Genomic DNA, 14,536 nt, shown 5'->3' on the forward strand with positions numbered 1-14,536 from the left:
GAACCCGTCTGATGAGCTCATTATTAATGTTAACCCGTCGTGCGACCTGATGCTATTAGCGTGCGCCGTTCCAACAGAAATTGACAAACTTACCACGTCAGATCTGTGAATGTGGCAAAGTGAAGGTTGCTGACCACACATATCGGCGTTTGCTGTTGGGTATCGTACACCATTACAGCATCCTGTGTGGCGACAGCGTACACTATGCGATATGGCAAAGAGAAGACGGGTGCAGGGGACGGGGCGGCAGCGCTGTCATCTTTAGAGGGCTGGCTGCTCTTTGACGAATCATTCGTCGCACTGGTTGACGGTGGTTCCATTGAGGGGCGTTCGGTTGAAGATTTGACGACCGGCTCAGGCAGAGAAGCGAAAGATTCTTCGCCGGAAGAAGTATCAAGGGTGATATGGCGGGCAGGCTGAGGGGCCTGACGTAGGGTGTAGTAAATCGGAGAGCATTTGACTGCAACGGATGGTTTCTTATGGCCCGGGAGGTGGGAGATGGGCGGTTTGTTGAAACCCGCTCGGGTGTAGATGTAGACCGTGTTGATAATTTCGTCGGTAGTCTTCGCCGGGTCCGTTGCTGATACATGAGATGTCTTATACTGGCCGGCAGGAGTGAACAGTAAGCTACCGTCTGGAGCAAACGTCAATCGCCGGAAGAAAGATGTGAAAGTCTCATTGGCGTAGATGCTGGCGTTCTTGACCCCGAGACCGCTCAGCACCCCCGGGGACGGTACTTCAAGGGGCTTGACTGCAGGCAGCGGTAATGAGGGAGCTGGCGAGGCAGAACGGCGGATCGACGGAGAGGACCCAAATGAGGACCGACGGCTATGGGATACTGGCGGGGGATCCATGGGTAAATTCGAAGTCATTGGGGTCCCTGGCGTTGATGGCGCTGGGGAGGTGATAGTCACAGAGCTGCTGGGAGGTGGCTGAGACCGGATTGAAGGGTCTGGAGGCGCCGGGCTACTGGACGAAATTCGTTTGGCCGGTAGGTCCATCTTTAGAAACTTGCCATGAGACGTGAGGGTAAATTGGCCGTCTTTCGTTTTCAGGCTGTAGATGTGAACTGAGCGATCCGACGACTGAGTTGCGACGAACTCGTTGAGAGGATCTCACGCTACACCTTGTACGTAATGCGAATGTTCTGCGATCTGCCGGACCATCTGGCCTGGATGTTCGACGATTATGAGCAATTGCTTTTAGGTGGGAAGCCGAGCAGACGGGAGATGTGACTGACCAGTTTGGGCATTGTAGATACGAGCAATGTTATCCATGCTCCCCGTGATGATAAAGACGCCATCTGGAGACCAGGCAAGGTCGTAGATTTCAGCACCTGACGAGCGACACATGTGCTTCACCCGCCATGTCTCTTTATCATCCGATCGGTCCTCTCCGAGGCCAGGCTGCGTTTGTAGTTCCGACGGCACCCAAAGGAGGACGTTGCCATCATCCCCAGCAGATGCCAGCATCTCACCTGCAAATTGTCAGAAAAGACCGTGAGATCAGACCGAGGGCGGTTCACCTTTGGGGCTGAACCGAACGACATTGACGGCTTGCGTGTGTTTCACCAGTGTACTCAGATACGTGACGGTTCGATCTTCGCCAGTCGAATCCACTCTCCATAGCTATTGTTCTTGCGTCAGAAGGTTGGCGGAAAGAACCAAGGGGTGACAGGGGAGGAGCATCAAGGTGACGAATCATGGATGAGGGGGTCGTACTCGAACATTGTTATCGCTGTCAAAGAACGGTATTAGCACACCAATTGCCCTTCTTTAATATATCAACCGCGGAAATGAACAACGTACTTTCCAGCCGTAGCCAGACGGCCCTTCCCATTGGGATCGAAGTGGACCGAGTAGATGGGGGTGTTGTCGTTATGCCAGGCGATGAGCAATGGTGTAGCCTTCATGCTGAGAGCGGGAGCTCAGTCGGCTCCCTAGGTGAATTCGATAGCCGAGCAAGCAGGCGTTTGATCCAAAACGAGTTCGGTATAGGCGACGAAGAAGCAGTGGTCGTGTTGAAGGTCAAGATAGGCGTAGAATGACCGTCGCGGACGTCGCGGTGGAGGATCCGGTGTCGCCAAGGGATCACGGGACAATGAGAGGAGGGAGGGGGGAGAAGATGGGATGGAAGAGAGGAAAGAGGGGGCGAAGGAGGGAGCGAGGCCGAAGGGTGTTTCAAAGGGAGGGAGCGAGAGATGAAAGAATGAATGAGTGAATGAACGAAGCAGCCGAAGTGGAAGTGGTGATGTCGACGCTTTTTGTCCTTCCCGCGTCTTCTGCTTGCTCTTTTGGGATCAACGCGCCCGGCGAATGAGAGGACGTCTGGCTGTCAGCATCTCCTGAACACCACCACAATGGGCATTGATTTAATAAGGACTTCTTCAGATGGTTCATATAGCCGATGGATCTGTCGAGTTGAAATTCTACGGAGTATGGTCAAGTCCTGACGGTAATTGAGGTAGAAGTAGATCGGATAGATCATCCACATCAAACACATGGGAACACAAGATTGACCACCATTGACACAAAAAGCCTCTAATAGACAATCATCATAGTAATAATAATAATAATAATACATGAAGAAAAATACCATCCCCTGTTCCCTGCCTCCTATCCTCATGTCACCCAGCGACCTATCGTCTCACCAAACCAACTCACGGCCTTGTCTCGTCGTTTCTGTCGCGCATCCTCCTGCGTCTTCATAAACGGACTAGCCTCCTGGGCGTACAACCTCTGCTGTTCAATCTGCGCATTATGCGCCCGGATCTCCAGCTCCCGTTCGTGCGGCGTCAGTTGTTCCAGAGGTTTCGACGGCTTGAATCCGGCGGGAATCGTCTCTCCCCCGGGGATCTCCAGATCACCCGATGCAGGCTTCGCCTGGGGGTTGAAGAGCGATGTGAGCGGTGGTGGCGTCGCACCCGCTGCCCGAGCTTCCTCAACGCGCTTCTCATAGTCCAACATCTCGTGGTAGAGTTTATCGGCGTGCATCTGGATTCGTTCCTCCCGCTCTTCGTCCCAGTCGAACGCAGCCGCGTATCCCAATGCCTGGAGGAATTTCTACCCGCTCGGATTAGCATATCTTCAGTCCGCTGGAGACATCGCAACTATCGTCCACTTACAGCCTGCGTCGTAAAGCAACGAGAGAATGTCCCGTTCTCCTCTGAACACATCGTCGCACGAGACTTCAGCTGTTTCTGCCAGTTCCCGGTCTGAAAACACAGGGTTAAGGCTTCATGCTCCAATGCGCAGTTCTCCATCGCGGCCCGGTGCACAGTGTCATTGCGTTGCTTGTACTTCTCAATCACCCGCTCGGCACCCTTCATTTCAGCCGCTTCGTCCTTGGGCGGCTTGTAGGTCTTCCAGAGATGTGCGTAGCGTCCATCGGGGAATAGTGAGGCGGCGGGTACGGAAGGCTGTGAGGGTGCGCCGGCGTCGGAGGATCCAGGTGTCTGCGCCTGCGCATCTACCGGCTTAGAAGAAGAGGCGGAAGGAGTCTGCGCGGAGGGAACGGAGGTTGGGACGTATTCTTTGGGAGCTTCATTCTCGAGGTATTCGCGGAGACCCGGATCAAGCTTCTTGACCGGGTCGTCCTTGTTGGAATTGCCCCAGAACCAGCCCATGGGAGAACAGCAATATAAAGCGAACAGGAATGTAAGTAAAGTAGCGAAATAGGGCTCTAGGCGAGATGCGACTGTGTAGATAGAAGACTGAGGTCATGAACGATTGTGAAGAAGAACGTGCGGAGAAAGAAAGAGTTGGCCGGATAGCCGCTAAACCGCATTTGGGGGGAGGGAACCATATCAAACATAACTACTGCGACTGACACGCTTCCTCGTCACCATCAATCTCTCCTCCTCCTCTAGAATTTCTCTCTCTTCCGCTCCTTATCACTCCCTGCGCGTGTTTCGGCGCGTGAAGCTCGCCAAAGCGCCGCTTCTCGATCATGGCTTCCAGTGTGTCTCACATCCCCCGCTTGACTCGCGTGCAAACTAACATGGTGAAGATCGAGAGGAGCGGCTGCAGATGCGGCAGCGCGGAGCAGCGTACGCGCCCCTCACACCCCGCAAATAACCTCGAGCTGAGATAGGAATCTGATTGTTCATACAGGTCTCGTCATATAAAGCAAGTAGACTTCGGGTTTTCTTTCGGGTTGGCACCTGCGCCCACGGGACCCCCCGAGTCCGCCGGTGCTGATGTTGGCATCACTACCGGTCCTTCCGCACCACCACAGCCGCCTTCAGCGCCGGAAAAGATACGCTCAGAGAAGAAAGACGCGACATCGCCCAACCCATCGCCCGCGCAACGAACCCCCGGAAGCGCGCGTAATGCGCTCCCCGAACGCCCATCGACATTCGACATTCCTCCTGATGAGTCGACGGATCATGGACGCAGCAGTAAGAGACGGAAGATCGGTACGTGCGGAGGTATTCTCTTCGGAAATGACCAACTCCTAATATAGTAGACTCTCCAAATCTAGGTCCCAGGTCATCCTTAAGTCGCGACGGTTCTCAGCGTGAAACCCAAGAATCGCGACCCCTCCAGAATGGCACCAAGTCGGCTACCCCAGCGGTTTCTCCAGGAAGATTAATACGCGGGCCGTCTCCTTCGCAAACCGATCAGAATGGACCCCAATTGCCGTCGCAAACCCCCACTAGCACTGGTTCCGCGTTGCCAGATGATACAGTACAACAACGATCGATTGGAGAGAAGGCTTCGGATACAAACAACGCGAACAAACCGAACAGTGCCAATCCGCAGACAGGGGACGGGGGCAAGCGCAAAGGACGAGGATTAAGCGCAGACAAGACGTCTCCTTCGGGGGCTGTCGCACGCGCAAAATCTGCCGGAGAGACCATTCAAGAACCTCAGTCACAACCGATATCACCAGAAATCCCACTCCCGTCAACGTCTGGATTAACATCCCCTGGTTCTGCGAAAGAGTCAGGCCAAAGACAAACTGGTCCAGCGAAACGAAAGACCAATGATCGGAAATCGCTGGAACAGAGGGAGGCTACAAACCAACGAACGAAGAATAACAAGAAGCCATCGGTGGAATATGTTGTCGATAATGAGAAGACGAACGGCATACCCGAAGGTGATGTCGCAGGCACTGAGGACCGTACCCTACCCCAGAAACAGAAGGCGAACAAACCAGACAAGCGCGCTGGACGCGCCGGAAGGAAGCCTTCTCTGGCAACTGAACCGGTAGAAGAGACATCACCGCCTGTCGGCAAGGGCAAGAGAAAGCGGGGAGAAGTGGAACAGACACAGACGCAAGAGGACGAAGAACAGGAACCTGAGCATGGATCGCAGCCAACTACCAGGGGTAAGCGGAAGCAGAAGCAATCAGAACCAGCCCAGGAGGAGCAGGAATTAGTATCACAGCCCACAGGTAAAGGAAAGAGGAAGCGAAAAGAAGTGGAACAACAGCAAGAAGAAGAACCGGAACCGGAGGCCCCACGATCCAGGGCTAAAGGGAAGAGGAGGCAACAAGCGGAACAGGAGCAAGAGCCCGAACCGCAGCCTGTCAGCAAAGGTAAGAAGAAGCAGAGACAAGCTCCAGAACCGGAGCCAGAACAGGAGGAGCCCGAGCAAGATAACGACGTGGAGCCGTCTCCAGCTTCTCAGCGCCGTCACGGTGGTCCATCGAAGTCAAAGAATGATCGGAGAACGCAGCCTGAAGAGCGTGAGCCTGGGAATGAAGGCGAGGGCGAGGGCACGGTGCGGACCACCAGAAAGCCCCGACAACCTCGCGGAGAAACAGTCCCGGTTACAGTACACCGTCTTGTCAATGTCGGCTCCCTCACCGGAGCTCCCCAAGCCGAAGACTCTTCTGACGGGGAGGAATCTGCCGACGAGCTCGCAACGACGCAGAGTGCCAAGCTACCGAACCGGGGCGGCGTGAACGCGGCAGACGTGTTGGGTCAAATCTGCCGCGAAACCTTGGAGAAGACCCTAACTACCTTGAAGAACGGGATCACAAACGAGACGAATGCCGCGCGACGCGCCGAGTGGACGCGCAAGAAGAAAGCCGTGGAAGCATTTGGCACGGAACTCGAGGGCCGTCTTTTCGAGCTGAGCGAGATGCTCGACAGCAATTTCGTGCTGGGCGTCAAGCTAAAGAAGGCCAAGCGCGAGATGATGGACATGCGCAGCCGGCTGTATCAGATCCGGAAAGAGAGAGAAGCAGTTGCACTGCAGATGGACGCAGTGCGTCGAAAACACTCTGAGGAAGAAAACACCCGAATGGTATGCACCTACCAAGCGTCCGAACGTACATCTCAGCTAATCACTGCAGGCCCGCACTACCATCAACAACTCCCTCCACAGTCTGGACCTGGCCTTGGAGCGCAGCCAGAAGCCGGATGACAACGCTTCGCACGATCCTTCTCCCACCGCAGGGCTGGAGTTTATGCTCCGCAGCGTGGCGGAGACTGTCAGTTCCAGGGCACCTGGAGCGCAGGGTGGCCTCCTCAACCAGATCAAGTCGTTTAACGCGCAACTGGAGGCCGCTGCGCGAAGACTTGAGAGTAGTTCGTGAACCATTAGCTTTTGCTGAATACCCATTTGTTTTGCCGTAATTGAGTGACGAGCAATGACGATTACTGGATTTAATTCATTTCATCGTAAGGGACTCGCTACCGCGTACCTAGGTATATCTACAACAGTATGCAATGCAACCTATTTGAGCCGGTCGATGGTCTACATCAAAGACTATCCACAGCACCGCAACTTCAATGCTTGTACTGCAACCGTTAGTACTCAATCCACCCGAAACAAAGGTCACCTACTCTAAACTCCAGATTCTGCTTGTCCGTCAGATCCAGGAACTCCGAGTTCTCCTGGTGCTCCAGACCCTGGGCCAGGGCATCACGCCTGCGGTTCTCCCGCATGTAGTAGGCCTTGAGAATGAGCACGAAAACAATAGCCACCGAGACGGTAGCGACGATGGCGATCTTAGCGGGGATATAGTCGGGCTCGTCGTCCGTGCGGAAGGTCAGCGGGCCGAGGATATTGCCCAGACAAAAGGCCATCAGCACGATAGCGTTCATGGCGACCTTCTTCGTGTGGCCGGCGACATTAGCACCGGCAACGGAGTACATGACGGGCAGGGCGGAGCCAACGCAGTTGGTGAGGTAGTTGCCGGCGAGCTTGGCGGCCTGGCCCTGGGCAAAGGCCATGAGACAGGCGCCGAGCAGGCCGAGCGCCAGCACGGCGACCAGACAGAGACAGCGCTGGTCGAAGCGGCCGGCGGCGTAGGTGGCGGCGAAGATGCTGAGGAGGCTGACGACGCCGCCGGGGATGGTCAGCAGCTGGGTCTGGGTGGTGGTGAAGCCGAAGCTCTTGATGAGGAGGGCGGAGAAGCTGCTGATGGCGCCGTTGGGCACGTTCATCGCCGTCACGATCACCGCGATCAGGTATGTCTGCGGGTCGCGCAGCGCCTCCGTGAATTGCGCGAGCTTGAACTGTTTGTTCTCGATGCCTGTGCGGTTGGCCCGCAGCCGCTCCACCGCGATCAGCTTCTCGCGGTGGCTCAGCCGCGACTTCATCGGGTTGTCCGGGAAGAAGACCATCACGGCGATGCCCACCGCGATCGTTAGCAGCCCGAAGATCAGGAACATCACCTGCCATGAGCGGAACTCGTCGCCCGTGTAGAAGAGGAGCCCGTAGGCGACGAGCGCGCCGATGATGCTGCCTGTGCCTGTGCCTAGGTACCAGAATCCGATGCGTTTGGGTTGTTCTGCGCGGGTTAGATGGTCTCGGGAGGGCGGGGGGAGGGGCAGACGATACCGTCTCGTTTATACCACATGGAGGTGATGAGGATCAATCTAGCCAGCGTTAGCGGCGCGGTGCTTCTGGTCGTGGAAGACGTACGAGGGAGCGACAGCGCTTTCGAAGCAGCCGAGGAGAACGCGGAGGGCGATCAGTCCGGGGTAGTTCTTCGCTACGCAGTTCAAGGTGGTCAAAAGACCCCAGAGGGTGACTGGAGCCGTCAATGCGTGTATAACCCAGACGTTCGGGGCTCCTACCGTTCATGCCCAGGTACTTGGCCGTCGGAAGCCGCTGCATCAGGTAGCCGGTTGGGAATTCGAAAAAGAGGTACGACACGTAGAAGACAAGTGCGAGATTCGAGAACTGATTCGTCCGCATGCCTGTGTCTTCTAAGAAACCCATGATGGAGGCATAGTTGACTGGGCTGGTCAGTTTCTACTGTGGAAGAGAACGAAGAGTCCACGAACTCAGGATCTTGTCTTGATACTGGAGGTAGTACACTGCCCACATCATGGGAACGATCATCCAGTCGACCTTGCGAATCAGCCTTCGCTCTTCTTCTTCCGAGAAGGTGACTGTTTCCTCAGAGCGAAGGAAGTCGAGCGCCGCATCGACTTTGTCCGAGGCGACTGGACTCGGCTTTTCCGCCTCAATATCGACTGTTGTTTCCGACTTTTCCATGGTGATAAGGACACTATTCGGGAGCTGTAGCTATAAAATCATGCTGAGACCCTGGCGAGAGGGGTCTCCCGCTTTAAATCTCTACATCTTTTGATAAGTCAAAGATACAGCTTCCAGAAGCTACCCCAATCCTGATAACGAATCCGCAACATGGAGACCGCATGGATTGCTAAGAGGGAAGTCACAAGTCCTGGCTTGGTAGACGAAGACGACATCCCGCCAATGGACAGGCAAAGAGCGCAGTGAACTGCCGGCGGCCGCAGCCGCCTTGATCTGGCGTTGGAGAAATGCCAACGGCGGTTGATAACGACGATAAAAGGTTATCACGGCACGTTGATCGCGCCCAAAGAAGCAGGTCTATAGATTAGGCCGCCGCTAGGAGGAGGACTTATCACCCCCGCACGGGAGACGACTGACAACTTGCCTGCTATCAGGGAGATATGGATGCATCTCCAACCGTCCACCGGCCGATGCTGTGGGTTGGGGAATGCAAGTTTCAGTCATGGAGATTGGGGTCACATATTGGACCTTGATGTGAGTCCTTCGTGACTAGAAGCCTGCCAGATTGACCTCGCACATATGTGCATATATGCCTGTGGACTGTCGGGCTTATCCATGCTGCTGAGTATTCAGATGCTTCCCCGCAGATTCGTCGGTTCAGCCCGAAGGAGGGTATAAGCTGACTTCCTCGATGGTTTTTTCGCGCCAGCTCTGGATTCAACGCGACAAACGACATACTGATCATTGTTGATACGCGTCCCATATTCAAGGACTGCTCATGGTACACGGACAAGATCATGCATAGAAAGGCAGATTACAAAGAGACTGCAGCGAAGCAAAGAATGCTACTGTAGGAGACTGGGGTAAGCAACGGGAGGTTGAAAAGCCTTCCCCCAGGTCCTGAACAAACCCGACGTACCGTGAAAACCTGAATGGCTCCAGAAGAGGTTCGGCGGTGCTCCAGTGGAACAGAAGGACATTCAACAACCTCCATATTGGTTGTTGGCGGGCCCGAGAGTGATCAGCATGAACAGTGTATTCCCCTCACACCAACATCCAATAATCCCGTCACCAGAACCTGGCGCCGTGATGGTGCGAAGCTAGAGAACGCCTGAGGTTGGATTTGTGCTGGTGTCGATGGAGGATCCAGCTTGACCGCTTTTTCTCGCCTCTTCTGCTGCGTCGATCCTCTCCACTAGACTAAATCCCGACGATTCCGGTGACCGTGGCTCAACGAACAGATGGAGAAATCTCTCACTGCACCATACAGGTAGAATGATGGATAGTCGCGAACGCTGGGTCCCAAACTCCAGCACTAGCACTTCTGATCGTGGGGACCGGGGCCAGCTGCAGGATGGAATGGTCAGCTGGTGGAGATGATCTGCGGTGGTGTTAAGGTCCATGTGCATGTTTCTATACCGTCTTCATGTTGGATGAACTACCAGTCCTGGACAGGAAGGTTCCGAGAGCCTGACTAGCGAATTGGAAGGAACTCATATCTCTGGAATACACTATATGCTATGTTAGTCGTATTGAATCTGTTTGTTTGATGGATACGTCGGACGTTTCTAATCGGAGCAGTGAGACTCCGTACAAGACCTCATTCCACGAAGATCTTCCAGTGGCTCAACAACTGTAGCTTCTGCCAGGAAAGATCAAGGTTGTTTCGGAGATGACATTGCTCTTGGCCTGGCCAAGATGTCAATCTTGTGCTCCAGGGATGTGGTTGAAGGCATTGCTGACAACCGCGACCAGGGAGAAGCAGAGAAAGTGCTTTGAGCATGGTGGGTGCAAAAGGAAGTGTTAAAGGGAGTGTAAATGTTGTTTGGACATTAACATCTTGAGCAGTAGCTATGTTATATATATATACGTTGACGTTGGGACAACATTCATCAAGAGGCGGCCGGCGATAGTTCGTCCCCCTGCTGTGTCCAATCTTAATATAGCAGCAACTGCCAAGTACTGTTGCATTTTGCCTTTCAGTCTGCTCTGCCATGTTGACACCAAGCCAAGCACACCATGGACCAGTTCAGATCAATCATATATAGAGTGGACTATATCCCACCTAAGGGTCAGTATGGATCGCCAGAACATGGTGTGTCTGCTGTGAGTATACTGTTACCAGGCGTTGCCAAGGATGTGGACTAAACTCACCAAATAAAAAAACAAAGACAACAATGGGATAAATTTCGAATTCTTGCATATAAGTTAGTATGAAAAGCGAAAAAAAAAAAAATTGACTGAGACGGGACTCGAACCCGCAACCGCTAGTACCGAAAACTAGCGCGCTACCATTGCGCCACCCAGCCGTTTGCCACTGACAGTATTATTTGAGCTAGAATAATATACGAGAAATTCAATAGCGACCGACTGCCGACAGGATCATTTGACAGCTCCAGCTCGGACGACGTCCGCCGCTGGTCCCAGTTGATGTTGATCTCCACTATTCCAGCGCGTGCTTTCCAAGTGGTGCGTTGCGCAAGAGCCCAGCATCATACGATCGCCCACGACGAACCGACCTGCCAATCACCAAATCCCCCCGCCATCTCCGCACGCCAGGACCACAGGCAGCAAACCCAAGGAACTAGACTATCGAATACCTGAAAGAATGGAAGACACTGACCGTCCAGTGGACCAGCACAATACCTCCTCCTGCCTACTGTAGAGATCCCGCTGCCCCGAACCGAGCACCCGGCCTTGGAACTGGAGCCCGCCCAGCCTGGTCTCTTCCCCAACGCGGCCGGATTCTGCACAAACGAAATTGGACAGGGTCCGCTGGGGCTCCAGACGTTCCCCAGATCCCGACTCCAGATGGCTCCGTGGTTGGAGGGAGGCGAATCTGCACTCCGTCGGTGCCGGGCTGGTGGGAGTGGACCACGTGCCTCTGCCAGGATATATTTCGACTATTGAAATTGGGTTCCTATGGAGAGCGTACGTACGGGAATTTCACGCCTAGCTTTCATGTTTACCCGGTGGGTAATCCGTACCTACACCAGTTGAGATGCATCTACACCCGCCGAGAGACGATGGAAGACCAAATAGGGCTGTCGATCCCTTTCGTCTTGTGACTGCAGGCATCAATCTTCAGTGGCTTTGTGTTGTCGAGGAGGTAGGTGAGTGCGATCACATCACTCGCGGGGAGGATCAGCTTGGCCTGTCGTCAGGACCAGCTGCAGACTTCAATACTGTAACGAGTCAGAACAGGATCAGCGAGCTAGATGACCGGTACCGAGGACAATGCAATGCAATCGAAAGAAGGGTCCAGGAAACTTCGATCATCTCCACGTGGAGTCGTCAGTCCAGCAGCCTTAATCCTTCGATCCGGAGAAACGGAGCTGGGGATATAACCTCGGGATACTGTAGATCGAACCTAAGCCGCGACTGCGCTCACCGCATTACATCATGGCTGCGGTGTTCGGGGAGGAAGCATTTGGTCCAAAATTGGTCCCCATGATGAATCTCTTCCCCACGATCTACGGCGTACAGCTCTGGTGATGGAGGATCTGCAACGAGGGCACGGTAAATAGGTCGACTTTGTGGATGCCGTGTCGCCATGCTCCGTACATCCGCGCTTCCGGCCGGTCCCAACAGGACCTCGCCTATGCTCAGTCTTGGAAACAGGGCCAAGAGCTGGTGGCTGTACGAAGGATTCTGCCAAGGGGGCGTCAAGAAATGGTGAGGTGAAGGCGGTGGCGGCAGGAACCTTGGCCTGCGGGTGGAAGGGCTTATATTATCGACACCAGTCAACATCACAGTGGTAGCGGTAGTACATAATTAGTGACTGTGTTGTAAGCCTGCAGACGACTGAGATTAGGCTAATATTTCGATGAATAATGTTGGGAATTAAGATTTGTGTCAGACAGGATTTCGTCCACGCCTAAATGGAGCCAAATGGAGCACACCACCAACCAAGACCGAGGCTCTCCGGAGCAGTACATAACTACGCGGTATTGATTGACTAATCGAAAGACCCAACACGAGGCGTTCCACCCGGGAGAAAACAAGAGGAGCTCCGGGTGCCAATCAAGAGGCCGCGCGACGCAACTATACCTGCAGCTTAAATTAGTCCGAGAATCGACATCAATCCAGACTGGTATGACCTGCAGCAGGGGATGTCCTCAGGTTGACCGAAATCCTTCTGGGCGCACACGGCCGCCGACCAAGTCCGGATCTGGCAAAAGCGTCGTGGGACAGCTGTCTCGATCTAGAGCCGTCCGATGGGCGCCACCTGTTCCATCGGGTTGTATCGGATTGATTGCAGGATTACAGAGATGGAATTGACAGTAGACATGCTACATCTGTGCACAGTCGAAGTATGGAGTACGGAGTACTCCGTGTAGCGGCAAATCAACTGCACTGCACGAAATAGTACAGTACATTCCGTACATGCAATGAGGGCTAGACTCTTGCCTGGTTGCTGGAGAAACCCGACAGAAGTACAATACTCGACGACTAAGACATCAAAATGTAGATCAGACGGTGTACTACCGGACAGCTCCTCGATGCCATTGCATGGACGGTCTCATTGGCGGCGTCGGTAGGACGAGACCTTTGCGTGTCACCCTGACAGGGGCAGTTGAGATTGTCAGTCTGTTTGATTGAATGCGAGATTCCGCCCCGACCGCACATCCACTTGGAATGTCCCTGGGAGTCAAGCGTCAGGAGTTTTATAATGATAAGCCGTGGACGATGGGTCCACGATGAGCTTGTTCGGAGGACGCCTTGGTAAAGACAGATGATAATCATGAGGGTACAGTACTCCTACTATACGGAGTATGAAGCAGCCCACAGCCTACTACTCCGTGTAGTCTAGTCCTTCGGAGGAGACTAGAAAAGGAGACGGTCCGACAGGGGCGGGCGAAGGGCGGGCGAACGGTCAGCGTCAACACGGGAGAGCCAAGTGGAGCGGTTCGTTCTTCATTACCATCCATGGGTGATGGTCAAGCACGAAACAGACTAGCCAGACCAGGTGAATCATTGGTGCGTAATCCGCCACGCCGCGGGAAATCTCTGCTGGACGGAGGACTCCATCGGGGGAGGTGAGTCTCTATTGTTTTCTCACGTTCTTCCGCCGAGGAATATTTTGGCGATCAAGCATGAGGGGCTTTTCTTGACAGTTATGGAGTCGGTATGTAGGGCTTGGCAGCAGAATCCTTGCGGCAATAACACGGGAATTAGGATTATACTCCGTATGTCTGAATATATGTACAGGTACTATGGGGCAGGTATCTGCGTCCGATCATCTGAACTACCCGTTCGAGCTTGGGGGATGTCCGAGAAGATGTGCAGGAGAATTGGAGACGGTGGATACGGAGTTTGTTGCTGCTATTGCCGGGTGTTGTTGTTTTGGGGGGGGGGATGATTCAGATTCCGGGTTAGCCCTGGAATTAGCCGTGTCCACACGGCGAGAGCTTCAGCCTATGGGGCCCGCGGTAGATCAGAGGGAGGATGGACGGACGGAGGAGGAGGAGGAAGAGCTCCTTACCGCAGATGTTTCGGAGTTGACAGAGAACGAACCGAGACGCAGGGAGAAGTCAAAAACATCATGACTGGTCCTGACTGGATGGTTGGTCAGCAGGATCCATGCATGCATCATGATTTCTCCGCAATTGAGCGCAGCGGAAGGGTCGGATTGACTATTGCCGTATACGGACAGTACCTATGTACAGGTACCTTGGAGTAGGAGCATACTGTGAGGATGTGAGTAGTTATATTATATTATTTAATTCTATCTATTATTCCACAGCTGTATATTCATAATAAGTAGATGAACATCTAATCATGTCTCTTCCTAGGAGTACACTCTAGACAGCTTGATCACCTACATACCTAGGGTAATGTATGTAATATGTAATACAGGTACTAGACCCACCCCCGGGGTGGAAGAATCCAAATCAAAATAAAAATAAAATAAAAGAAATAAAATCGAATAAAAAAAAAGATGGATGGACGGATGGACAACTTCCATTCATCCTTAGACCAACCAGACCGCGTTCCATGCTGAGAGGATTTCCCCAGAAGAGACAGTCCAGTGCATAGTATTCAGCTAGAATGCTGAGAGACTCTTTTATTAATAC

At 53.6% G+C, this 14,536-nt stretch overlaps 5 protein-coding genes and 1 non-coding gene across 6 annotated transcripts; 2 read left to right on the forward strand and 4 right to left on the reverse strand.

Moving 5' to 3' along the window:
* Positions 1-89: 89 nt before the first annotated feature.
* Positions 90-1,912, reverse strand: ATEG_03661 (putative chromatin assembly factor 1 subunit B; the record flags this gene model as incomplete). Its single annotated transcript, XM_001212839.1, has 4 exons — positions 90-1,114; positions 1,241-1,477; positions 1,526-1,620; positions 1,809-1,912. 4 exons carry the CDS (start codon positions 1,910-1,912, stop codon positions 90-92), a joined length of 1,461 nt encoding a protein of 486 aa, XP_001212839.1.
* Positions 1,913-2,621: 709 nt separating this feature from the next.
* On the reverse strand, positions 2,622-3,625 carry ATEG_03662 (uncharacterized protein; the record flags this gene model as incomplete). The annotated part of the gene is made up of 2 exons (XM_001212840.1): positions 2,622-3,062; positions 3,125-3,625. The coding sequence occupies 2 exons, from the start codon at positions 3,623-3,625 to the stop codon at positions 2,622-2,624; spliced, it is 942 nt and encodes a 313-aa protein (XP_001212840.1).
* A 762-nt stretch (positions 3,626-4,387) lies between these two features.
* On the forward strand, positions 4,388-6,546 carry ATEG_03663 (uncharacterized protein; the record flags this gene model as incomplete). Its single annotated transcript, XM_001212841.1, has 3 exons — positions 4,388-4,421; positions 4,468-6,254; positions 6,304-6,546. 3 exons carry the CDS (start codon positions 4,388-4,390, stop codon positions 6,544-6,546), a joined length of 2,064 nt encoding a protein of 687 aa, XP_001212841.1.
* A 140-nt stretch (positions 6,547-6,686) lies between these two features.
* ATEG_03664 (putative MFS transporter) lies at positions 6,687-8,459 on the reverse strand (the record flags this gene model as incomplete). Its single annotated transcript, XM_001212842.1, has 6 exons — positions 6,687-6,707; positions 6,797-7,707; positions 7,797-7,834; positions 7,881-7,950; positions 8,036-8,197; positions 8,246-8,459. The coding sequence occupies 6 exons, from the start codon at positions 8,457-8,459 to the stop codon at positions 6,687-6,689; spliced, it is 1,416 nt and encodes a 471-aa protein (XP_001212842.1).
* A 2,237-nt stretch (positions 8,460-10,696) lies between these two features.
* Positions 10,697-10,768, reverse strand: ATEG_10549. The gene has a single exon. It is a non-coding gene; the product is annotated as a tRNA-Arg (tRNA).
* A 2,907-nt stretch (positions 10,769-13,675) lies between these two features.
* Positions 13,676-14,008, forward strand: ATEG_03665 (uncharacterized protein; the record flags this gene model as incomplete). Its single annotated transcript, XM_001212843.1, has 1 exon — positions 13,676-14,008. One exon carries the CDS (start codon positions 13,676-13,678, stop codon positions 14,006-14,008), a length of 333 nt encoding a protein of 110 aa, XP_001212843.1.
* Between the last annotated feature and the right edge of the window lie 528 nt (positions 14,009-14,536).

Source organism: Aspergillus terreus, genomic scaffold (assembly GCF_000149615.1).
Source record: "Aspergillus terreus NIH2624 scaffold_5 genomic scaffold, whole genome shotgun sequence".
NCBI lineage: Eukaryota > Fungi > Ascomycota > Eurotiomycetes > Eurotiales > Aspergillaceae > Aspergillus > Aspergillus terreus.